The sequence below is a fragment of the Propithecus coquereli genome, unplaced genomic scaffold (assembly GCF_000956105.1).
Source record: "Propithecus coquereli isolate 6110/MARCELLA unplaced genomic scaffold, Pcoq_1.0 Scaffold427, whole genome shotgun sequence".
Taxonomy (NCBI): Eukaryota; Metazoa; Chordata; class Mammalia; order Primates; family Indriidae; genus Propithecus; species Propithecus coquereli.
In genome coordinates this window covers 1,652,804-1,680,058 of record NW_012150030.1, presented here as the reverse complement: position 1 = coordinate 1,680,058, position 27,255 = coordinate 1,652,804, and the positions used below count along the sequence as shown (strand labels likewise).

General features: G+C 42.5%; 1 protein-coding gene across 2 annotated transcripts in view; it reads left to right on the top strand.

Moving 5' to 3' along the window:
- The window catches only part of WLS (wntless Wnt ligand secretion mediator), a 127,410-nt gene that overhangs the window by 40,105 nt on the left and 60,050 nt on the right, over positions 1–27,255 (top strand). For both annotated transcript variants that reach the window (XM_012653773.1, XM_012653774.1), the window contains exon 3: positions 24,969–25,093. In XM_012653773.1, coding sequence (XP_012509227.1) covers positions 24,969–25,093 — 125 coding nt within the window. The remainder of the gene's footprint in view (positions 1–24,968; positions 25,094–27,255) is intronic.

The following is a 27,255-nucleotide window of genomic DNA, read 5'->3' as shown; positions in this document are numbered from 1 at the left end:
TTCAGGTATAATCTCTCCTAGACAGACTCCCATCTCCTAGCTCCATGTATAAAGGAACAGATTAAATAATTGCTCTCTAATTATTGTATTAGTGCTGAGTAACAAATTACTCTAAAATTTAGCTGCTTAAATCAATAAACATTTATTATCTTTTAATTTCTGAGGGTCAGAAATCTAGGCGTGGCTTAGTTTGGGAGTCTCCTGCTCACTCTGTCTCGTGAGGTTGCAGTTAAGCTGTTGACCTGGTCTGCAGTCTCGTCAGAAGGCTTGATGGCTGCACTGCGGGAGGGGGATCTGCTTCCATACTCACTCATGTAGTTGTTGGCTCATGTGGTTGGTCCCTCCCTATGTGGACCGCTCCATGGGGCTGCCTCACAACATGGCAGCTGGCTTGGCCCAGGGGTAGTGATCCAAGAGAGAGCAGAAGAGAGCCACAGAGTGCTAGAGAGGGAAGCCACTCAGTCTTAGAAGTGACATGCCATCACTTCTGCTGTGTTCTGTTGGTTAGAAGTGAACCAATAAGTCCAGCCCACACTCTAGGGAGGTGATTGTAGAAGGGCATGAATACCGGGAGATGAGATCATTGAAGGCCATTGTAGGGGCTACCTACCTACTGGCATATTTTTCAAAGGAACCAAGGTTTCATTTGAAATATGTTCCCTAGTTTATGTCCAGATTAGGAGGCAAGTTAGTACAGAGATGGTTGTACCACTTTTTAAAAGCTCTGCAATATTGGGCAAGCTATAGAACCTCTCTGAGCCATAGTTTTCTCCTGTGTAAAATATGGATAATAGTTCTTAATTAACCAAATCACTCTAATAAATTAGTTTATTTGAAGCTTTTAGAACATAATATGTGCTATTAAAAATTTAAAAATAAAAGTAACCATTATAATTATCCTATTATAATTATATTTATCCTTATTGCTGAAATTCAGCCCTTTTTCCAATTCTTATTTCTACACCTTGGTTAGTGGGATTAGTCTTTATAAAAGAAGCATACAGTAGTCCCCTCTTATCCACAAGGGATACAGTCCAAGAACTCCAGTAGATGCCTGAAACTGCAGGTAGTACCTGACCCTGTATACACACATACTTTCCTATACATACATACCTACGATAAAGATTAGTTGATAAATTAGGCTTAGTAAGAGATTAACAACAACAATAATAAAATAGAACAATTATAGCAATATACTGTTCACAATTTCAAGGATAGAAGATTCATTCTTACCATTGATATTAGCAACCTCAGCATATGTTAAGCTGAGAACATTCACTTTTTCACTTAAAAGAAGCACTTTACAGCATCTCTTTAGCATATCCAAATTGTCAGCATCACTGCTCTTGCGCTTTGGGGCCATTATTAAATAAAATAAGGGTTACTTGAACACAAGCACTGCAATGCGGTGACAGTCGATCTGATGTGGTAACTGAGATGGCTACGGAGTGATTAACAGGCAGGGAGCGTGCACGGCTGGATACGCCGGACAAAGGGATGGTACACATCCCAGATGGGACAGAGCAGGATGGGCACAAGATTTCGTCACACCACTCAGAATGATGAGCAATTTAAAAGTTATGAATTGTTTATTTCTGGAATTTTCCATTTAATATTTTCAGACCTCAGGTAACTGAAACCACAGAAAGGGAAACTGTGGATAAGGGGAGACCATTTTAGCTTTAATCTTATCCTGCCTCTGCTCAAAACACCTTCAGTGACTGACAAAGTGGCATTTGGAGTCTTCTCCCTTCTGGCTGAAAGCTGCTTTCAAGCTTTTTCCCGCACTGATGACCTGTACACATTCTCTACATCCTCAAACAGGAATAATTTCCTACTCTGTAAACTTGTCTAGAGATTTTCTGTCTTCATACCTTTGCTCATAGTGATCCTACTTACCTCCGCCTTTCTTAATGACACCCTTCCCACAAATACAAATGAAGTGCTCCTCGTTGAAAATCTACTCATCCTTCAAGACATCCCAGTTGTCACATTTACATTATGTTACCCACAGCTTTGTGTATAGGAAGCTGTGGATGAAAATATTGCATTGTGTCATTCTCCTGCCAAAAAAGCAACATAAAACAACTACTGAGGTGCTTGCCCCCTCCCACTCCAAAATAAGATTTTTGTTATGTAAGTAACATTTTAATAACCAGTAACACTGTTAGTCAAACTAATGCTGGTCCCAGCTGCTCCTGTATTGCTTACATTGATGAATTTGGGGCCCAGATGTTCAGAATTGACTACAGGAGTGGTATGTTTCTACCGTCAAGCAGCCTGTTGTGGTGACAGGCTATTGTTGAGCGTGCAGTCTAACACTTGGGCAGGTACTGGAAGCTGGTTCTGCTTTCATGTTGTGAGGAAAGCATTGGATTATCTTGTTTTTCTGCCTTTTGCATTATTGAAGGTGATTTGCCTATAATTTGGTTTCAAAACTTGACATCAGAATCATTTAGTAACATAATTCAGAGCCTCGGGTAAGTGTGGAAGTCAATGATAAATTTCTAAAATTAAATTATACCACAGAATTTGAAAAAAAGGTTAAGTATGTGTAGTGAATGTTTTTAACTGAAAGTGAATTTTTTTTTTTTTTTTTTTTTGAGACAGAGTCTCACTCTTTTGCCCGGGCTAGAGTGCCGTGGTGTCAGCCTAGCTCACAGCAACCTCACACTCCTGGGCTCAAGCAATCCTTCTGCGTCAGCCTCCCGAGTAGCTGGGACTGCAGGCATGCGCCACCATGCGCGGCTAGTTTTTTCTATATATTTTTAGTTGTCCGATTAATTTCTTTCTGTTTTTAGTAGAGACGGGATCTCGCTCTTGCTCAGGCTGGTTTCGAACTCCTGAGCTCAAACAATCCTCCCGCCTCGGCCTCCCAGAGTGCTAAGATTACAGGCGTGAGCCACCGCTCCCGGCCTGAAAGTGAATTTTTAAAGAAATTTTTCCAGTAATTTGAAATAACTCAAATACCTTTAGTTTCTTTGGTTTTTACCAGTTCCTAACGAAGTTTTATATTATAAATGGATTGAATATTTTAGAATTCTCCAAATGTATTTGGAATATATTGAAAGCTCAATATTTACATTTTTCAACTTCAACAATATAAATAAAATGACTTTAAACTCAAATCTTGAGCATTTCTCCCAAACCAGAAAATAAAAAATAATTCTACATATGTTAGTAATTTCACAGATGAATTACTTCCTAACAAATATTAATGCTAAATAACAACAATGCCCATGTTGGTGAGGCTTTAACTAAAACATTTCTATATGTAAATGAAATATGAATTACCTTGTGTTTTATTCCCTCACTCAGGTATGTCTTCAACCTTCAAAATATATTTTATCTTCTTCTAGCAAAAGATTGTACCTAAGTTTCTTATCTTAAAAATTATCCTTAATTTCCTTATAATATGAAAGTCGGTGCTTAGTAGGGGGCATACTAAAAAATTAACAAGATAAACAACTAATAGTTCTTTTGATAAATGTATAAAATAACTGAGACCATGCAACCATCAAGAAAACGAGATCAAAAAATACTTTTCGTAAGCAGCAATGGTAGGTTTTGGCTGCGATTTTAATATGAAAAGGTTACGTGTTGGGTTTGTGGGAATATATTTTTCCTTAAATTTATCCTCTATGCTTTTGTTCATGGACACTGAGCAAGGCATTGATTGAAGAGTCATCTTTGTTCAGTGATAGGCATAGACATATACATACATATATTTTAATTATAATAATATCAGACAAGATATGGCAAACAAGATTTCTATTGTATGGGAATGGCTTCCTGTTTGTCCAAGATTTAACTGTAACAGTATTACCTCAAATATTAGGAGAAGTCATGACCAATCCTATTTTTTTTTTTTTAACTCTTCCAGGTAGTCTTTGAAATGAGTTTCCAATTTCAAACAATGGGAAAAGATTTCACATTTGGGCTGTGAAATTAAAGCTGGGTTTTATAATATATGTCTGGTCAGCATTTTCACCTACTTTTGAAGGGTCATTGAGCTACGTATTTTAAATAATTTCTAGTCATTTGGGGTTAAATGTTTATCCTTTTTAAATCATTCAGTTTAAAGGTGATTCAGGTTTTAGCTAGGATTTGAGATCTTAAACCCTCAGAAAACTAGAAAAGCATTGACTTACACTATAGAAGCTGGTCATTGTTTCATCAATTCCAGAATTTAATCAGGCTGGTGCCCTTGGGAGGTAAATGATAGCATTATTAGGTAATTTATAGTAATAAATTTCCTGATACACAGCACCTGAAAGAATGTCTTTTTGTATGCTAATGAGTTGAGTGATGGCTGGGGACCCCTAGGTAGGTTGAAGACGGGAGCTGGTTCCCGGAAAGCCCAAGGCCTCATTAGAGGATTGGGACTTTCAACCCTACCCTACAACCTCTGAGAAGGGGAGAGGACCTAAAGGTTGAGTTATTCACCAATGGCCAATGAGGTAATCAATTGCACATACATAATGAAGCCTTCGTAAAAACCCAAAAGGACTGGGTTCTGGGAAATTCCAGCTAGCTGAACACGTGGAGGTTCGTGGAGGTGGCGCACCAGAGGAGGGCATGGATGCTGTCTGGCTGTTCATCTATATCCTTTGTAATAGTCTTAATATAAATGGGCAAGTAAAATGTTTCCATAAGTTCTATGAGCTATTGTAGCAAATTAATGAAACCCAAGGAGAGAGTCATGGGAACCCCAATTTATAGCTGGTTAATCAGAAGCATAGGGCCATATAACCTGCGCTTTGCAACTGGCATCAGAAGTGGGGGAGGAGTCTTATGAGACTGAACCTTAACCTGTGGGATCTGATGCTGTCTCCAGGTAGATGGTGTCAGAACTGAATTGAATTAGAAGACACCCAGCTGGTGTCTGCTGCAGAATTGCTGGGTGTGGGGGGAAAACTCCCCTCACATCTCATGTCAGAAGCGGTCTGGTCTGAGTTGTGTTTATTGTGTTTTGAGTATAATAGGAAAAAAAATGGTTTGTTTTTCCACTCATAGTTCAACTTTTAATGTTGGTGGTTTTCAAACAATAGTCTCTGGGTGTTGAGGAAGGGGGAGGCCAGTTAAAGAGAATCCAGAGACTAGATGCTTGGGAGCAGGAGTAATTAACCTTTCAGTGAATTCTAATTACAAATTATGAACAGACCTATCTATAGAAATCTATGATTGGGTCAGAGATGCCTTTTTCCTGAGTATTTCAGAGGCATGAAATTACTATGTTTTCCTGAGTATTTCAGAGACATGGTGTTCTGTCTGGTTATAAGGGATACAGACTTCAGTTTTTACTCTAAAGAGTTAGGAACTCAAAGTGTGAGTAGACAGAGAAGGGTATCAGAAAAAAAGTCAGCCTTAACATCTAGAGTCTAGATGTAGTATTAATCATTGATAAAAATGAATGATTATCTGTGTGATGGGCTTAGATCTTTCTGTAAGGCCAAATTCTGTTATTTGAAAATATGCACTAGAGTAGCGTACCTCATTTTGTTAAAGAGATGCCCTCCTAAAATACTTTCTCAAATATACCATTATTGTTAAAGTCATTCAATTTATATATGCATTTGGAAATAAAGGTTTGGGTTGGCTAAAATGATACCCTTCTGGGATTGTCACACTAATGATTACAACTGCAAGTCACATACTTAGCATACCCCCAGACTCTCCAAGGGGCTTCCTTTGAGGAACCTGGGTGCATAGATCAAAGAGAAAGAATTTTTTTTGACATTTCTCTCTTCTCAGTTTTCAAATCTATAGGCTGTTGAAATAGAAAGAAACACAGGATCATTGGCAGAAACCTCAAGATAGATAGATCTGTCTTGAGTAGCAAATCTAGGATTTTCAGGGTCTAAAACTCCCTCAGACTGAAGAAAATACTGGTAAATGGTGGCGGGGATGGTGGAGATGGGGATAGTGAGAGGAGGGAGCAAAGCCAGAACATCTCTGCTATTCTTACATAATGAAGGCATTGTGTTTTGCCTTAAGCCCTGTACTTTATACTGCAATTGAGTGGTAAGTCTTACTTACTTATTTCATTATTACAAATGACTACATAAAGCAGTAGAATTCTTTCTATAAGTGGCAAGTGACTTTTCTTCCCCTAAATTGAAAGCATTTCTATAAAACATATTTCTAATGAAAAAAGTAATTAGAATGGTTTTACCCATTTGAAAACTGGTTACCAGTTTGAAAACTGGTACTACCCAGTTTTCAAGTTAAGATGGCTGAGTATCCTGGATGAAAGTTGCCTATCTTTTTTATGAAATGATTGTTCTCTTCCATTTGTGCATCAATTATGGAATGTTAGGTAGACACCAAGTGGAGACAATTAGACAGAAAAAAGGAACAATCTGTTGACTTTAAAAACATAAACTTTAATGTTATCCAAAATGATGGGGGGTGAATCTGTAAAAGGAAGAAAGTCAGAGGATCCTTCTATAAACTATTAATAATTGTTGGCCATCAGCTAAGAGAGGTAGTTCTTGATTCAGTGTTTTCTGATGCCTTGGGGAAGGTTCCGTGAAGAGAGTATAGTGAGATAGAGAATTCCATGCACCACAGAAACTATAACTTCTATGATGGAAGAGGCCATTGGTAGAATGAGATTCACACAACTGTATTCCATGCTTCAGGAGATAGTCCTTATTAACAAACTATGTTGAGGCAACTACTAACTACTCTCCCACCCCCACTCCTACTCACCCCCCAGAATAGGCCGTCTTTAATTCATTATCATGTTACAGTCTGTATTTATAGGAAACGTTCCTAATTGGATAGTATTTATTGTAGGCTAGTGTTGCCAAAATTTGTAAAGTCACCTTTTAAATTTCTTTACTTAGCACAATCTGAGTCAATGTGAGAAATTCTCCTTTTGTTCTCCTCCCTCCTCCCCATAAAAAGAAAAAGATAAGCTGAAAAAGCTCAAAGAACACCAAAAAGATCTCAGAGACTTAAACCAATGGAGTAGGGTTTGTAGTACTGGGTAAAAGGTAGGGAAGTTGTCAGTATTCCAGGTGGGCTTACAAAGTCAGTCCCCTTTATTCTTATAGAATTATGTGCCCCCTTCAAAGCAAGACTAGAACCTAGAATTTGCTAGTATGAATCACTCTGTCTTACTTGACTTAGAATAGAAAGCAACTAAAATCATGGGAGAAAACTCTTCTCTCTCTACAGACACACACACACACACACACACACACACACGCATACACACATATATACACACATATATGCATATACACATTTTTTTAAGGGAGAAGACCATATTTTGATGTTTAACCCAGGATAGAGAAGATTAGGGACCTGATGTTTGTTCACTCTCATTCATGGATTTTCTTTCCCTTTGAGGGTATCTTCAGTCACAGCTATATAGCTCTTCCTTTGGAATTAACTACTGTGAACATGTTTATATTGGTAGGAGTGTGGAAGACTTTGGCTTTGTCTTAGGGTATGATTATCGGTAAGCACATTACTTGAACAGCATCATTTATAAAGGTCCCTATTTCTCTATAAGCATCACTCTAAAACTCTGTCTGGCTTGATGGTTTTGTGTTATGCATTTGCAAATGAAAAAATACAATCCAGAAACAGAGTAAGACTCCTGTAAAACCTTTCCAAGATTTTTAAATTAATGGTTATATTTTGGTATATCCAGTCCCACACACTTCCTTCCAGTCATCCATTGGCTTACTGGTCATTTTAACATTGGGAAGTAGATTGTATTAGGTTGGCCTCCAGTCTTAACAAAACACTCATCTATTGTGTTGAATTTGCAGAAACTGTTACTAAACATCTCATTTCAGACTTCGAGTGCTGGAAGGAACATTAAAGGGCTGCCAGTCTAATAACCTTTAACCAGGCGGTCAGCGAGTGGAGTTCAAGGACTAAGAGAGCCCCCTGATATTCTATATAAAGTTTTGGTCATATTTGCTTATACATTTTTGGAGTAAGAGAGCTTATGGCTTTTGTCAGGTTTGCAAGTAGGTGCTTGAACTAAGTGAAAGGACTAGTCTTTTTCAATTTACAGATGAAGAAACCTTTAACTCCATGATCCTTTCCCACTGTGGCACAGCTGGCTGGAGCCAGAGTGGGTCTCCTCATTGTACGTCAATAGCCTAGAGAGGTGGGTGGTACCCAGCAATAAGTGTACTACGGTATATAGGTCAGTCAGTCTTCTACCAAACAGTGGCCTCTAATATCCTGAGACAAAAGTTGTGCTGGTTTCTAAAAAATGGTATATTTTCAGTTTTTTAAAATCTCCTAATCTTTAGCCCAGAGCATGTAGCGCAGTTGGGAATATAGACTAGGTGGTAGGCTGGTCCTGTTTATAGTGCCACAGCTGCAGATCACCCACGTGTCTCATTTCCTGCTCTGGGTTTAGAATATAAATGAGGAGATTCTCTTTGCATCCATAACAAGTATATCCTGGTTGCTAAAAATAAAAGCCTGGTGACATTATTGAATAATGTGAACAGCAGAGCAGCCAGCACCAACAGATTCCACAGTGGTGCCCCTAGTATAGAGAAGGTGTTTTGTGTTTTTACCTTCTCTTCTAACTTTGGGTCATATTGTCGGAATTTAAATGCCAGCGGGCCGTAACATAGCTAATGTGAGGTTCTTTTATGGGGAAATCGCTTCTCTATTTTGGCTAACCTAAGAAAAAATGAAGTAAAATTATTTGCTGGAGTATGGTTTTCAAAGAAAAAGGAAGTGAGATGAGGATAGGAAAATTTTTGTTAAGCAAGGCAGAACTCTACTTGTAAAAGTGCTGGGGACTCGACATTGGAAAAAACCATTTTCCCCAACATCTACCTGCTGTCTACACACTCGTGCTAGAAATGGTTCCAGATCCTCTTTTACTTTAGTAAGTTAGTAGTAATAATATTAGTGGGAGAGGTAGTAGTAATTCTTTAAAGGAAGAAGAGGTTCTGGTTTTTTAATTGTTCTGGTCTAACTTATTTTCTAAAATAATTCTCCAACGAATCCCTTTCTTGCTTTGCCCACATTATTCATATTTTTGGCTACAAAGGAAAGCCTAGGCCTGACCTAATGAGCAAGACTATGTCTTCATTAACGGTAAGTAATGTTTAGGGGAAATCTGCAAATATTTAAATTTAGTATCTTAAAAAAAGTTGTTGCCACAGGGGAAAGAGTTCTGATAGTTGGAGTTGTTCAGCCATGAAAAGGTTGTCTCTGCAAGTAGTGAGGAGGCCGTCGTGGTGGTGGTCAGGCAGAAGGTGTTGGGTGGCAATCGTAGCAATGACCACAGTGAGAGCTTGCACTGGGTGGTGCTTTCTTGACAAAGTATACTTTTGTGCCAGAGATGCTGGTAGTTGTCTTTGTTGCTAGTCATTTGCCTTACCCCATACTCCTTTTCTGGAGAACTTAACCTGACTCCCTTCCCTCACCTCCGCTGAGTGCACAGCTGGCCATGTAATCAGTCCCCAAGCCACAGCTGATCAGATTACAAATGGGCCCTGGGCCAAAGGGCAATCAGTCAGATTCTCTCTTGTGAGAAAATGGGGTTCAGTAATTCAAGGCCCACCTCCATTGGCACTTAAACTGAAAAGTCCTGAGGGCCACCTGGGCAGCCATCATGCACCACATGCACAGAGAAGCAAAGAAAGTTGGCCAGCAGAGTGGGAAAGCTGGACACAAAAAGGAAAATGGAGATGAAGGACTGCATGGTATATTACGCCACGATAGACACCACAAGAGATGACTTTACCCCTTACAGTTTTCTATTCCTCGTTCCAGTTCCTCAAGCTTGTCAGCACTTTCTGCCCTTGATTGTCCTGAGATACTCCTGTGTTCTTCCAACTAATTTCTGCTTAAGCTAGGGTGAGTGAAATCCTGTTACTTGCAATCAAATGATCTCTGATTAAGACAACTTTACTTTTATTTTATCTGATCATCTGGCAGAATGAGGACACTGAGTATAAGGGAGGTTAAATGGTTTGTCCAAAATCTCCCACCTGGGAAATCAAGGGGTTATGATGTACACGATGTTAGGACTCCAATACCTTGATCCCACCATGAGTCTAGTGACAGTGCTGTGGAGTGGCTTCCTGTTCTGAGTGGGAAGTTATTAATATGTTAGATCCCTGTGAGGTCTCATCTACTGCAATTCTCTGATACTGAGCATCCATGACTCACTTAAGACTTTTTGGCTTTATAAAAATCTCATGAGTGTCCCTTCGATTTTGTAAATAGGTGACTTCAGAGACCCTCAACTGAGAATCATTTTAAAAGACATTGCTTAGTCACGATAGACACTCATTTGTTAGTGGGTGAGCTTAGCGTTGAAATGAGTGAGTTTTCTTATGTTTTATTTTGTTACATGTTACCTTATGTTCATTTCTACTTCTTGGGTAGGCAGACAGAGTTGGTGTACTGGAAGTGTATTTTTAGTCTGACATTAAAAAATGTATCATAGACACCAACACAGGAAGCAGTTTTTAGGTGAGTCAGTATATAAATAATCTCAAAGAGTTTTCATCATGGGGTAGTAGATCTTTTAACTTAACAGTCCAGCATCTGAGGCTCCCTTCTCAATGTCATTCATTCATTCAATAGTCATTTATTAGGCTTTTACTATGTGCAAGCACTTTGCTCAGGATTTAAGAAACAAAGATAAGTCTACCTTATCCATCATAATACAATTTCAAAAACCATCATTGCCCTCCTTTGTTTAGTTGTCTCTGTCCTACAAGACTGAATTCTTTGATCAAACCAGTAAAGGTGATATTAGGCTCTGTGTGTTGTTCATCTTTGTGTCCCATAGTTAGCACAGTTCCAGGCATGGTAAATATTCAAGATGTACTCAAAATAATTAGTCTAGTTCATGGAGAAAGAAACAAAAAATTACACCAGTGTATTCAGTGCTTTAAGTGCCCCAAAATACTCCATGAACACAGAAGGGGAAATAATTAATTCACTGAAAAGGAAATTTTTTAATTGAGTCAAGGACAGAGTTTTAAAGGAGACATTAGAATTTGTGATCATCTCCTATGTGAAGGCAAAGAAACTGTCCAAAGGCAGCCTTAGTTTGTTCTGGGAAGTAAAAGAGCTTGGAGAGACAACTACAGCACTGGGTTAAGTAGTTTCAAGCCAGAGTGTTTGGGCTGCATCTCTGACCTGCCACTTACAAGTTTTTAAAACTTCTTCATACTTTGTTTTCCTAATCTGTAAAATGGAGATAATAGTAGTACTACCTTTATAGGGTTGTTGTAAGGATTAAACTAGAATAATACATGTGAAGCTTTCACACAGTGAGTGCTTATGAGCACATAGTAAATGCTCAATAAAAGTGAGTAGTTATTGAGCTTGAATAGAGACGAAGGATATGAGTTCTGGAGAGAGCGTAGAAGCCCAGCAACATAGGTGGCAGAGCCTAGTGTACAGCACAAGGACCAAGGTGGATGTTGGCCACAGGCCTTTCATTACTTCAGGACAGTGGTTATTAATTTCAAGTCAAGGACTTCAACCTTGGGAGAAAAATCTCATAAGCCCCATTCACACATTTAGAATTCATATTTCAACTGAAACCCTGAATGTCATCCATGGAATTCAGAGGTTCACGAATCCCAATGAGGGCAGTAGGCCCCATGGGTACCAAACTGCATGTTGACCGGCACTTAAGCAATTGGAGAATACCCTAAAAATAGAAGATGTACAAAATTCTTAGCATCCTTAGGAGAATGTGCCCACAGGCATGATTTAATTACATTTGACTGTAAACATATTGACATATAAATAAAAATGTTTTAAAATAGAATAATAATTCAAGATGGGAGCAGAGGTGTATGGGAGATAACCTCTTAGAGCAGAGGAGTGTTAAGGGAAGAACAGGACACGAGTTGGCAATGGGAAAATTTTCCGGGTGAAGATAACTCAGGCAAAGGCATCAGGTAGGGAGAAGGAAACATTATGCATCTCCTATGCATGCTCAACACTTGATGTTCGAGGTTAAGTCTCTACTCTCTGTGAGGCTATTACTGGAGAACAAGTTTTAAAACTCTGCAAACTGAAACTGTGGAAGTTTAGTGACTTCTTCAAGGTCACCTGATTTATAGGTAAGAAAGTCAGGACTAAGACCCATATTTTTCCACTGTGAAAGGCTGTGAAATAATAGCATGTTGTGTGTGAAAGACAGTAAACCCATTTGTTAAGCTGTAGGTGAATGTTCATATCAGAGAGAAAAGATGAACTCCTGAAAGGGAGAGTTGCCTTGATGACTAGGTTAAGAAATTCTGAGTTTGATCCTTAAGAAAAGGAATTGAAAATCACATCTCTAGTGCTGAAATGAAATGTAGAATTCAGAATTGGAGACTCATAGCTTGTCCTTTGAATTATACAGCAGCTGGAGATCACATTTCTTTCCTTTTTTTCTATCTGGACTTCTCACTTGGTGGTTTTCCCGACGGGAGGGCAGCTGTGAACCTTTTAATGGGGAGAAGTCGTAAAGCCTGGTTAGGGCTGTGTTTGCACAGGGCTGGCTTGGAGGCAGGTAAAATCCGACTCGCTTTTGCTTTTCAGATACAGACGCAGCCATCGCTGCCGCCACCAGCTGAGTGACTCGGAATCTAGGGGTTGCCAGTAATTGTGGGTTTAAGTCACAGAGGAAAAAGATAAGAGGAGAGCCAGGCTGGTTTTTCCACAATTAAATGTTGCCTCTCGGGCTTCTCTGTTGGCAGGAATTCAAGAGGTCAGGAACCACCAGCCATATTATTTCTCTCCCTGTCTGCCTGCTCTCACTGTATCCCCTCCTCATTCATGGGAACGAAGAAAAGGTGGGTTGGAAATGAAAAGCTTGTTCTAGCCTACTTTTTCCTTTACGGAACTTGTCAGAAACAAAGCTTTCCTAGGAAACAGACGGGATCCCTTCTAGTGGCAGGCTTTTTCTGCACACACATTGTCTTTTCTCTTGTCTTTCTGATAGCAGCACAAATATATTTTGGGGGTTGGGGGCATACTGTTGTTGAAATCCACTTTTCTCCTTTTATAGTTATGCCTGTGTTATTTCTCAGGTACTACCACGTAGCCTGGTGCTCTTCTGTTTTGTTTAGCTCTCCCACTTGACAAACTCGAGTTGTTATCCCTTGTCACTCCAACGCTATTATAAGCACTCTGAGGGCAGGAATGGGTTTATGGTTCTTTGTTTTTGCCAAAGGGCCTTAAATGTAGACAAAGATTTACATATTTGTTTTAGATTTCTATATTTATGAAATATTGGAACTAGAAGGGGCCTTAGGAATCATATGATCCAACTTCAGTATTCCATGAAAGAATACTTTCTCCAATTCACAGCTGAAGAGTGGCCTTCCTAGAGCAAGAAACAGGCCTCCCGCCTGTCCTACCTCGGGACTCAGTGACATGTGGGAAAGTACTTGAGCTGTGGGGTGCAGCAAGCCCGGGTTCATATTTTTGCCTCCTTTCCACATGAGCATGGCCGTGGGCCTCAGTTTCCTCACTTGGAGATTGCTGATGGTTGTATCTGGCTGGCATTTGTGGATGGCAATATCTACACATAGTAGACAATCAAAAGTATGAGCTTTTAAGAATCATTATTTTATTATTATTTTCTAAAATACCATGCTACATTTATAAGAAAACTCACATTTCAGAGATCTCTTCAATATCATAAAATGGTGCCTGATTCCTCTTGGTGAGAACTTAGGAGGGAAAGCAGGCTCACAGGGCTCTGGGATAGAGATTCAGCCTGGAATGAACTAGAAATAGAAATTGGTCTCACCCACAGGAAGTGAGGCTCATGGGTACAACACCTTTCCCTTTTTTCCGTTGCCCCCCAATATAAGGGAGTTTGGATTGATTTATTCAGCAGTGGGTGAGGGAGCACTCACCACGCTCGCGCTAAGCAAGAGGCGAGAGATGTGGCAGTGGAGGAGACGGACAAGTCAGCAGGCCCAGCTCGCCGCAGAAGTGATGTGAACACAAATAATAGTGAGCAGCGTGATGAAGGAGGAGAAGACCACCCAGGGCTGAGGGGGGAGTACCCAGGAGGACGCCCCCCACCCCAGACTTCGTGTTCAGAGGCAGGTGTGTGGGGAGATGCGCGTAGAGACCAACAGAGGCAAAGGGGTGCTAACATTACCTGAAAGGTAAGAGAAACGGCTTTAAGGGCAAGAATGAGGGAGATGGCTGCGGGCAGAGTGGCAGGGGAGCCCAGCTTAAATGCTGCTGTCGTTGTAGGTGGCTTTTGTTGAGGGAGGGACAGTGGGGATCTTCCAGGGCTCAACCAAGGGTAGCAGTAGAATATGGCCTCATTGCCTCCCAGAGCTCAATGTCAGGGAATGCCCAGGCCGGTTGATCAAGGGGAAGACCTTATCTGCAGATAGAACCCCAAATCCCCAGCGCCATAATTCCCCACGTAAGCTGTAGGAAACAAATACTCTGTGTGAATAACACTGGCCTGACTCCAGCAATAACACAGCTGTTGAAACAGCTTAGTCACCAGGGCGATGGAGGTAGCGCGGTGAGAGAATGCTTCGTGCAGTGATCTGACATTTAGCTGGCTGGCAGCAGCCCTGAGAGCCGGCGCAGACCTGTGGGAGAGCTGCGGAGAGGATCTGCTGCCTGGCCACAGGCATCCCCTTGTTTCTTTTGAAGCCCAACCATAATCCCCTCCCTGGGCAAGGCAGACTGAGGAGGAAAACGGAAAACATTTTAGGACTGAAGGGAGGGAAAGACATGGTTTGCTCCTTTTAGACACCTGGTTTCTGCCCCTTAATGATCTATGTTATTTCCTGCATAACATTTTTTTTATGCCCCAGGCTAGGCAGAGTATAATTTAGATATGGTGAAGATGGAGAAAAAGTGTTCTTTATCTCATGTAGAAAAATGAAGGGATTCTTGTTAGGTCACGCGTGTCCAGGGGATGTATGAAGAAGTTAGGAGGGAAAGTCCAGGCCCTCCTGCCTTATCTTGCCTGGGTCCCTGTAGCAGCTTCCTCTGGGCAGATCGGAGCCAAATACTAAGTCAGTTTCTTCAGGATTCAGGGAGGACTAATAAACTGCCCCGGAGTGACCCCGTCCCTCTTCCAGCTCTTTGAAGAATTGACCTTTGTGTTTTCTTTGTATGCTGCACTCCTTCTGCACTGTTTGTTTTGGAAGTTGTTAAGTTAAATTAGCCATCCCTTTCCTTTTCTGGTTACTGTATGAGAATGCAGCTGTCAGTCTGTAAACTCTGCCATGGTCTATTTTTAGATGCAGTGTGAATGAAGCTCTCTTCTCTAATTGCATTCAGAGAGAGAGAGAGAGAGAGGAGAGGCGCAGGTAAATTTTCACAACCATCAGATCAGCCGCTCTAAATGCTGTGTGCACTGACGGCACCCTGGGGAGAAGGCAGAGAAGCCCACTGTGTGTTTTCCTTTGGTGTCAGATTTGATTGCCGTCCACATGGATGTCGATCATGTTCAAATAGGAAAGAGCTGTGGCCACGTTTGCTTTGCCGTGTTTTAACACTTGCCAGCTTGGATGGTTCTGGTTTCTCTAGCTTTGCTAGGAAAAAATTGGCTCATCGTTGAGTCCAAATTCCTTGATAAACAAATTCCTTAGAAAATATCCTTCTGATGATACTTTCTACGAGATGAAATCATTTTAAGCATGCTGAGAACTGTGCGAGTGCGGTGGGCCTCAGTTTCTTTGGGATGTCTCTCTCCCTGCCCTCCTTCCAGTGTGCCCTTCACACAGCTGCCGGAATCCTCTTCTTGCTTTAACATCCTCTAAACAAAATTCTGCGGTGTTCAGTGCAAGCCTCCTCCCTTTGTACCAGACCCTTCCTGCTCTCCGGCCTTCCCTGTTCTCTCCACTCCCTCCCGTGTTCCCTGTCATTCACAGGTAAGCATCACCTCTTCTGGGTCCAGAAGATCGTGAAGATCCAGAAGATCCAGAAGATCGTGTCTCTGTGCTACATTTCTTGACTCTGTACTTCGCACTCTTGACCTCTTTGTGCCAACTGTATGTGCTTCTAATGCAGTACTAACCATGAGATTATACTTAGTTATATACATAAACACACCTGCCTTTCCCACTTTACTGTGAACAATTTGAGGGCAATGACTTTTTATCCCCACTGCTGTGCAAGGAAACCAGTAGGTACTTAAAAATATTTGGTGGAAGCAAATGAATTGAGTTGGATGTTCCATCTGGCATTAGGGGTTTCGGAGCTATAGGTATATTCCATCTTGGTGGTATTGCTGATTGCTATGGGGTCTTGGTTTCTGACAGGTTTCCTTTCTAGCCCTGGAAAGGTAGGTTTGAGTAGGTTACCAGAGATAGGACCTAGGGCTTGTTGTACCCAAATGAGTAGTGCACAGCTTTTCTTCTGTGGAATCTCTTGCCAGAAGTCCCATCTATTCTCTTACTCTTATGGACTGGATGGACATGATACACACCTCAAAATCTCACCCTTTTATTGCTTTACTTGATTAAGCCTTAAACCTAGACCAGCATTAGGTCAGAGAACTCGTTGATTTCTAGCCCTCAAAGTTACATCCTGTCTTCTCCTTTGCCCCCACTGGCCCTCTCAAGCTGAGCACTAGTGCAACCCACGTTAGAATTCAGAAGGGACGGGGCTGGGGGTGAGGAGACAGCACCTCCCTCAGAATCACACACCCAGTTCCCCTTCTACCCAGTCCTGGGGAACAGACACACGTTTTTTCATGGCTGTTGGAACCTTTGGGCCAAATTTGAGGAACAATCTTTTTCTGAGGTGTGTGTTGGGTAGAGGGTGGGGGTGGCTGGGGGATAGGAGCAGGGAAGCAGGCAGTGGGGAAAGAAAGTGTGAATGCTCCCCAAATAGAGCAAACCACTTGTGTGGTATACAGGTGATGGAGTGACAGGAAATTTGGGGTTGTAAGAGAAGTTGGAGAAGGAAGGATGATAATCATTAATTTGGTAAGTATTTAATGAATATGTATTGTGTAAAGACATGGGTAATATAGCTGCAAACAAGACTGAGGCAGCCCTCGGCTTTCAGGAACCTCCAGTCTACATAGGAGACGGGTAGGGAGGGAGATGTGGGTAATTATTCAGGTTAGGAGCACTGAGTGGGTAAGTGTATGGCGCTAGGTGACCAGGGTGCCGTGGGAACAAGAGGTGGGGTGCTATATAGAGTTTTGTGAGTGAGGGAAGATAGGAATAAATCCAGGTGGAATTCAAGAGGATGAGTAGGAGCTGGTCTATAGGAGGGGGGATGCCAAACACTGTCTGCAGCCCAGATGTAAAGAAGCCCTTTTGGAATTCACTGTCGCAAAGGGGGCACCTCTTTAAAATTTGGTCTGCTAGTGGGAACCCTGAGTGCAGCAAGTGGAGGTAGCCTCAAGTAGCAGCCTTGTTAGAGCAGCCAGCATTTACTGAGTGCTACTGTATGCTTGGCCTGTGCTGAAGGCTGGGCACACGTTATCCTGTGTACTCCTCACAACCCCAGGAGATGGGCGTTACTATTAACCTCATTTTATAGATAGAGATGAGCAGCCACTTGCCCAATGTTGCACAGGCACCAAGGGGCCACGGTGGGCTATGATCCCAGGCTGTCTGACTGTCACCAGAGCTGACTCCTACCCATCTTCCAAGGCTGGAGGGTAGGGGGCTGTGTTGGAGATGACCAGCCTGGGTGAAAGGACAGGGAAGGACTCCTAGGAAATGAACCTGGGTGCTGAACAGGATCTTAACCTATTATGCCATTTAGGGAATTTCGACTTTAGACTGAGGACAATATAAAGGCATCGAAAGTATTTTAGAAATCATCTCTGGCTGCAGTGTGAAAATGAGACCAGAACGGGGCGAGTGTTGGATGTGGAGGCTGGAGACGATGGTGGGCCGAACAAGGGGAAGTGCCAGTGAAGGGAGACCGATGGCTCTGCGGGACGCCCAGCAGAGAGAATTGACTACATTTGGTGGTTTGGCTCTATGAACCATGGAAGAGAAGACACCAAAGGGAAGTGGACATGCAGATTTGAAACTCAGGTGGGAAATCTGGACTGGAGAGGGTGACTCAAGTCCCAGGAGCAGATGAAATCTCTCAAAGTGAGTGTGTCGAGTTAGAAAAGAGTTACCCTCCAACTAGGTGGACCCCAGTGGAGGTAGTTCTTCCATATTCTGTGGTACTTCAGATTCATTTATTTACGAAACAATCGATGCATCCCGAGTTGCTTTTCCAATTGTGTAGCCTTTTCAACAGGGTGGCCTTGGCTACAATAGGAATTAGTGGATGTTTTCTAACTGAAAATGACACTTTACAAAGGACCTGATATGAACAACGTTCTCCCTTGTCCTGGTCATGTTTCATACACAGACATGTGACTTCAACCAGGTGACAATGCATCAGAGCACAGCAAGGGACCATTTTGATGATGCTTAGAAATATGTCTTCTTACATTTGGAAAATATTTCTCCACAATGCAAATGCTTGACATGATGGGGAAAGACGAGAGAGGTAATATGAACCAAACTGTTAGGCTGGTTTGTGAAATAATTGCACTCATTCATTTTTATAACCGCTCACACCCAGGCCTGTAGGGCATCCTAAGAAAACAGCCGGGGCCAAATTTATAATTAGCTGAGTCCATTTTTGCCAGACCTAACTATGGATATAGGACAGTGTTGGTTTTGTTATTTCCTTAATTGAAAGCGTCAAGAAAAATACAAGCCAGGTCAGAGAGTTTTTGATTGGTGCAGGAATGCTGGCATAAATAACCCCAGATTATATGTCTGCCGGAGGCTGGGAGGAGGCCGGTCTGCGTGGCCTTCTTCTGAGGTTACGCAAACAAACTCTGGTGACTGGCAGCTCCCCTATGGAACGTGGGAATGCACATGAGCATTTTGAAACCTCTTTGGTTTTTTTCCCAGGGCAAAGGCCCAGGAAACTCAAGATATCTCTAGGAAACTAAAAGCTTTTGATGACTATAAAATAATTCTTTATTTTCTCTCATGTGACCTGCCCTCCCACTTTTTTCCCTTATTTACAGTTAATTGGTCAACAGGATAACCTAACGATCCTGGCACTGGATAGAAAGGGAGCTTGTATTTTTAAGTGCTGTGTGCCAGGTGCTCAACAGCCTTGGGAAGTGGCCCCCCTCTTTCCATCCTGCAAGGCGGGAAACTGAGACTTATTCAAGGTTGCTCGGCCAAAAAGATATAAAGGCAGAATTTAAAACCAGGTCTGTTTGGTCCCCAAACTTGTGCTCTGTGTCCTATCCTGGCTGGCAAATACCCATTTCAAATATTGAGAGGGTGTAAAGTACAGGTGAGAAGCACCCCAATAACTTTCTCAATGAAGCTTTAGGCACATTAAGCAGCTACCTCAGATTTCTTGGGGACGTCGGACCTCTTTCCTAGCTATTTGTCCCCCATCACTTTTGGCTTATAGAAGGGACTTGTTCTTTTCTCTGACTTTCCACTTGCCTGCAGGAAAGCAGATTGGCCAGTGCTTTTCTCAGGCAGGCATGGCAATACGACTAGGATAGAGATGAGGACTTCTTGAAGATGTGATCAGTCGGCGCATCCCAATGCGGAAAGGTGTGGGTCTTTCTGCCTGTGACAATGCTCTGCAGTCCGAGTCTGCTCCTTCAGAACCCTGGAGCAAGGTTTTCTCCCGTGTCTGAGTGCCGGCCCCATAACAGGCTGGAAGTAGTAAGTGTGGGGAGCTGCAGTGCCTTTCCACACTTCCCTTCCTGAGATTCTGAATGAATTCTCCACCCAACCAAAATATGTCCCCAAAGCCATTTGAGAAACATGAAGCTTGGTCAGCCCATAGTACCTCTCTCTACCAAAGCTGCTGATCTGGTTATAGGTATGGGAAACCATGGATTGATTTCAAATCTATAAATGTCTTATGCTCATACCCTACAACCATGCCCCATGGAACTGGTATAACCAGCGTCCTTGTTTTATAGGGAAGGTTTTCCAGAGCCAACTGTAGCCTGGCTTTCCTGCCACTCTCCCAGGGAGTTCAAATTGGATTCTTTGCCTTCATTATCTCCGGAGGGTGGGGGCGGAGGCGAAGTATTGCCCATGCAGTATCCCGGGAGTCACAAAACCAATGTTTTATTAAATGCAACATAGTCATTAAAGCTGAACTTTATTTTCGAGTCCATCGAAGGCAGAAGGGAAAATGATTCAGAGGGCCAACTTCACAGCTTTGCTGTGTTCCTCTGCCCAGTGCTTTCCTATTTCTGAGGTTTGTGACTCAGGTTTGGATTAGGGGTGCATGGTGGGAAGCTCCTTGTGCCTGAAACCTGGTAATTCCTTTGAATTAAAGGTTGATTCCACTTTCCTAATAAAATGATAACAACGATAGCTCACCCTTCAGGGCTTTCTGCTCTGTTCTAAGCATTTTACATGCAGTTACTAATATAATGATAACAAAATCCTAGGAGGTAAGTCCTGTTCTAATGAGTAAGGAACCCAAGCATCCATGCTGGTGGGAGGGTAGAGGGGAGATACCACACAGTCCAGTGAGGGAGGCAAGAGGGTCACTTGAACAGACCAGTCTCCCAGTGATTTCTATTTTTTATGTACACCATGAAAGATGGCAAAATGCCATAAGACCACAGCCCATGAAGTTCTAGAATGCTGAGTCTGGTGTTTCTAGGGATTGGGCGTTCTAAGTTTTGACTTCTCCACCTCATACACAGGAATGATGACACCTCTGCCCCAGAGGTGCACAGGAAGTAAGGAGATGATGTATGAGGATCGGGCAGAACATGCCATATAAATTTAATGACCACTAATAGAAAGCTTTAGGAAGAACTTTGCTTGATGTGAAGTGGAAAGGCAAAAATGGTGTTGTGGTGGCCAGCATGAAGAAATTGGTGTCTCTTCAACAGAGTGGCTGGGAGGTCACCTGAAGTTTTACTAACTGACCTACACAGAGATTTGTTTGTTTGTTTGTTTGTTTTTCATGAATTACTTACTGACATTTAAAAATTGGGAGATGTTTTATAAAAACCTGAATTTCTGGCTTCTCTTCAAAAAAAATAAGATCTGGTAAGACACACCTGTGCTTCCTCATGACAGCTATTGACTGGAGCTCAAAGCAGCTGCCTCATTGAGCCAAGGCTGGCTCCCCTGTCCACACCCAGCCTGTCTGTGACCACATACGTGGTTAGGGGCAGAATTGTGACACCAGCCCCGGTGTTCCCAGACTTCTAGCTCAGTTCTCTTTAAACCACATCATGCTTCTCTGGTCAGATTATGAAATGACATTGTGTTGGTTTCAGCAGTTCTTTTGCTCAAAGCTCAGACTAGAGAATTCTGGACATTATTACGAGCCATACTTGCAGCCTCCCAGGAACACTGCATATTTTTCTCCTGTAGAAAGCTTGGAAGGGTATTTGGTCTGAGTTGAGTGGCTAATTTCCACAAAATGTTCTTGATTCGGCTGCTATATTTCTTCTGAATTCTACTCTTTTCTACCAATAAAGGTAGTAGAGAGTAGCAGGGCCCTGGAGTGATCTGGACTGAAGTTGAAATCCCAGCTCTGCCTCTTATTAACCATGTTTTCTTGGACGATTTGTATAACTTCTTCCTCATAGGACAGTCGTGAGGGCCAAAGGAGAGAGCCCTGGCACATGCTAGCATCTGACGAAGGAGAGCCGTTGCATTTATTAAAGACTTAGCATATTCATATTGTGTGACTGGTTTGAAGGGCTTCTTTATCACAACTTAGCCCGTTTGCTTTAAACAGTGCAAAAAAGATGGTTGTCTTTTAAAGCAATCGCAAAATAGTCATCTTCCTCATGTTGCTGACTGTAGTATGTTTAATGCAAGTTGCTTAATATCTGAGGACCTCAGTTTAGTCATTAATCAAAAGGAAATATCCATGTCCACTTCATAGAGTAGTTGGGAGAATTAAATGAGGTCAATTAAATGCAAGCACAGAAGTCACAGGGGCTTCTGTGCTTTCATTCAATGGAGTAATTGTACATTAAAATAGTGTTTACAGTTTTTGTTTTTAACAACGTATTTTAAAACAGTCTTTCCTTGGAGGATCCTCAACACATTAGATAACTGTTGAAGCTGGGAGCAGACCACCAGGCGAGCCTACCTAGCCTCCTCTCCCTGAGGCACCTGCTCTGAACCAGGCCCGCCCCCAACATTTGTGGGGCCCAGGGCAAGAGTATCAATGAAGGCACGCCTGCCATATGTCTAAGTGTAAAAGTGATAAATCAGGCCAACAAACTGGTAAGCCAAATATGTTCCATCCTCTGATTATGAAAAACTTATCTTCATAATGACCTGGAAAGCCAAGTTTGAATTTAGGATTCAATTGGAATTCTCCTTGGAATTCTGCATCAAAGTGTGACTGACCAGGAAGTGTGGGCCTCTCCCCCTCCTTTTCTTCCCATCCCTGGCTCCATCTCATACAGAGAGGGGCCTTGTATGCTTGTGTGTGGACATCCCAACTACCCAGGCTCAAGCTCTGTTCGTATCTTCCTACAAATAGCAGCCTTTTGACCACTCCTGACCACCCAAGGGTGCACAAGTGGTTGTCTAGTTCCTCTTGGGAGGCTGGATCTGGGGAAGAGGCCACACAGGCCTTGGAAGTAGGATCAGAGCTGTCTGGGCAGAGGGTTCTGGGGTCCCGCATTCTTGTTTCATGGTCTAGAAGGGGGATGGGTAGGCTCTAGGTGTCCCCTTCCCTTGGGCATCTTCCTGTCCTATAAGGAAGGGGACAGCTATAAGGAAGAGAGCCAGACCCTTTAGAATTGTGGCACCCAGATCCAGGGCCCCTCCTGCCTATGTCCAAGGCCCTTGCTGCTCTGAACCCAAGAACTCTGAGGAATACCCTATGTGAGCTGCTCACAGCCTGTTAGAAGCTGATAACTCCTTTTATGGCTTTTCAGATGTGTACCCTTGAGTCCTGTGTTTCCTCAAGTGCCCTTTCAACATAGCTGGAAGTCCCAGTTCCTAATCCTAGTGTTAGAAGTGAAAAGGATATATCTTGGTGCCTATGATTTGCCTCCCAGCTGGGAGCTCTGGCCCATTCTTTCTGTTGACGACTGAGGCTGCTAAGTGGGAGCAGTTGTAGCCAGTCTGGTCCCTAGACAAGGGCATGGACAAACTGAGCATTGCAGCTGCCAAGTGGGGGCTTGCACAGTTTCTTCTGCAGATTCTTGCTATTCCCTATGTTCAGCCCCGGGTCTCTGTACTATCTGGTGTCCTCAAGTCCAGACTCTCTCCTTGGACTGTGCAGAGACGGGAGGATGTGGGAGAACTGAGGGTCTGGCCATTCCATGTGCACATCGTGACCCAGTCACCTGTTCTCTGTACCATGCATTACCCTGCCTTCTGCAACCCCTGTTACTTTCAAATTCTGAGTGGCTTAGGGTTCTGTCAGACACATTGGCCCACTTTTCCAGACTATTTCCTCCCTGGGAGTTTAGGCTATGGCTTCCAGGAAACCTTCAACTGTATTTCATCTGTAAAAAATTGTTGTAATCTCTGGTCTGCTCATGTCTCTACAGTGTTTTCCCCTTGTGATTTAATATCTTTTGTTTCCCTTTACTGTCTTTTTTTGTGGAATTTCAGGAAGAAGGGGAGGAAAACACAGTGTTCAATTCACCATGTTTGACTGAGGATTTAAATAATACTACTAAGGTAGTGGGTGCAGTTGTTCATTGAGGGTTGCCTCTACATCAGAGTGACCTCACATCCCTTCTTCTGCATATCATCTCTTCCTCTTCCTGGATTTCCTCCAAGAAAGAGGGACTTACCAGCTTTAAACCACACTAGACCAGTGGGTAGAAAAGCCCTAATTTTTCATATAGCAGTTATTCTTATCTTTTTCCCCTGTGAGTTGTATGTATTCAGATTCAGTAAACATTTATTAAGCACCTACTCCACACTAGGCAGCATGCAGTGTTTTCACTAACTCGACCTTTAATCTTTATCCTTATCACAACCCTGGATAATACCAAAGTGGGTATTACTTTTCAGATGAGCAAACTCAGGTGCCCAGATATTGAGACATACTGAGTAGGCAAAACCTAGAATTGAGCCCATGTTCATAGCCCTAGTGGTAGCGGGCTCTTCAATCTTTTTGGAAATGTGGTTTGTCCTTTTTGTTGTTGTTGTTCCTTATTGAGACCTCTCTGTCTTAAACTTGCTCAATGTTTTGTCTATATAAAACAGACAAAATGAGTAGATGCACTTTTTATTAATCTAATCTCCTTAATGAGTTCTGTGGTGAGTTAAACTCATTTATGGCCCTTACTGATAATGGGAAGTACATATGAGCATTCATTTGTACAATTATTTGTTCATTATCATATTCTTATCTGTGTATAAGTTTTTAATTTTGGAAAAACTTTTTGCCTTTTACATTAACTTTGTCTACAATATGAAGAGGTTTCGAGTTTTAGAGAAGGAGCAGATCCTATATTTGAGAACTTTGGGGAGTAATTTTAAGAAGGTGCTTTCAGACCAGAGTGTGTTCAAAGGAGAGAACCAAAGGGACTTAAATCATATCTGAGGGGTGGTCAAAAAATTTGGTCCTATTTATCAGAAAGGAGGGAAAACACAGGCAGATGAGGTATGGTTTTCAAGCACCTTAGGCACTTTGTGTGGAAGAAGGAAGGACCTCATTGTCCATGTGCCTACTCCAGGCAGACCTAGGACGAGTAGTACAAGTTACAGAAGAAGTCCTGACCATGGGTCAGAAACTGACCATTTGAGCTGCCTCAGAAGGAGTGAGTCCTCCATCTCTGGAGGAGTTTAGTGGAAGCTCTTAACTTTCTGGAAGAGTGGTTATGGGAGAGCACTCAGCATTCAGCCGAGACTTTCATCCTATGACTTTTAAGCCTTCAGGTTTGGAATGTGATAGGAATGAATATATCTCTTTTGTTGGTTTCCGTGGGACAGCCTGAAGGAATTTCTTGAACTGTTTCCAAAGTATCTTTCCCAAAGCCATTTCTGAACTGTGCATTCTTACAGGAGAAAATGCAGAAGTCTCCATGGACGTTTCCCTGGCTTACCGTGATGATATGCTTGCTGAGTGGACTGAAATGGCCCACGAGAGAGTCCCACGGAAACTCAAATGCACCTTCACGTCTCCCAAGGTACGATACCTTGATGTCTAAGTTGATGGAGTTTTTATTTGGTGCCCAGGTATGTGGAAAGATTTGCTTATACTTCACAAATGTGTCCCTTATTTCTTTGCATGCATGACCCACAAAGGTTGGTCATTATCCTTCATCTTAGGAGAGAGAAGAGCAATGTCGATTATTTCATGTCCCTGCAAAGGAGGAAAGAACAGGAAAGAATGTATGTTTTAAATGGTTTAGTTGTTTCTTTCCATAAAACAATTCTTGGTTATTTGGTAAATAGCTGAAAGTGTTTGGAGAACATTGCTAAGTTATTGTGAAGGGTGAGAATCTAATCTGTTTGTGTTACATCCAATACTTGTGTCTGCTTCCCAGTTTCTTAGGCATCTGTGTGTTGCCAAAGTTAATGTGCAGGTATGAAGACTAACAATCCCAGCGAAAACCACAGACAAATACAGGACCTGAGGGAGGAAATGTAGTTTCATTTAAGACCTCCTGGCTGTTTTACCCATTTTTAGAACTCACCCTTCTCCAGTTTTTCCAGGAGAACTCATTCAACACCCCCACTGGAGGGAGGTCACTATCCTGCATTGAGAGTAGGGAGACATTTTCCTGTGGGTTAAACCCTTAGATTCCTCGTAAATTAAAACATTGGGATTGACTCTGACCCCCAGGAGACTGTGGGATTGGGTGGTATAAGCTGGGAGCCTTTTCAAATGGCAGGTGCTGCTCGTATATACCCTCCCCTCGCCCCACCCGCTTTTGAAAGTCTCAGTGAAGGTGAGATGGAGCCACGGTTATTATTACTCATGGTTGCTCACACCATACTCCTCAAGGGTGTTGGCCTGGAGCACCACCAGCTGGGTGATCTCTGGTGTTCTTTCAGGGGCAGAGATGTTCTCATTTTCCTTGCAAGAAGTGCATGAGAGGCCAGACTCTCCACTGAAGCACGTTCTTAACTATGTCTTTTCTCAGTTGACAGCTTCAGCTCAGTTGCCCCTGCAGGATTTGGACAGCTTTGTAATACCCGCTCCTTTGAACGATTTAGTTCCTTTCCTATCCTACCGCTGGCCTCTCCTAACTTTTCTTTTGCCTATAACTGTGAAGTTGGGGTTTCCTGTGAAATACTAGGAACATCAGTGAGAACATCACCTGAGTATAATGCCCCAGCCTTATTCACCCTTCCCTAAACAGGAGGAAGGTGGGGTGGGGGCAGTCCCACAGTATTAACATGAGTTAAATGGATTTGGGGCAAAGCACACTTGGCTTTCCAGGAGGTATCTCTGACTGTGACCAGATAACCTTCCATAATCCATCTGAGCTTCAGTTTCTCATCTGCAAAATGGGATAATAATTGTACCTTGGGAGCGTTTGTGAGGACCAGATGAGATAATGAACATAGGCAGGATGACCTTATAATGTAACATCTTGTCTGAGACACTTGAGGGTCAAAGGAGATGGTAACTGGATGGGCCGCCAGCACAGGAGGTGTAAACTGAGGTTCACAGGCAAACCTTACACCCTACAACCTGAGCACCTATTGCAGTACCTGGAGCTCCCCTAGGTTTCCTAGACCAGATCTATAGAAATTATGGTCTAAAGGGCCAACGGAATCAGCGTTACCTGAAAGCTGGTAGGAAACACAGCTTCCCAGGCCACACCCAAAACCTATTGAATCACAATCTCAGGGGGCAGGACCAGGGGGTTTGTGTTTTGACAGGCCTTCAGTTCATTACGTTAAGCTTGATAAAGATTGAGAGCCGCTGCCCTAGACCCTCTGCTGAGTGCCAAATATAGGGCTTCCCACCCCACCCCACCAAAGCCATCTGTAGAGAGACCCAAGAGGAAGCAGGAGAGAGCACTAGCTACCATTTTCAGATCTTTGTATGCAATGGAGGAAATTAATGAAAACCTTTCTAGCTGTCACTGCAAGTTGATGACATCTTTGAGAGGAGAGACTGGTTGAATATCCAAGCTAGAGGGCTTTCGGATATGGAATTTCATCCTCAGAAAACGGAAAGTCATTTCGCACCTTACTTATACATGTGCAGCCGCCCTCCCCCCAGCAGAGGGAGGGAGAGGGGTGTTTGCTGCAACTGCTTCTTAATGATGGCTGCTTAATTATCTTTAGGATGTGTTGATACCTTTCAAGAAAGATATTAAACCTTGAAAGGTGT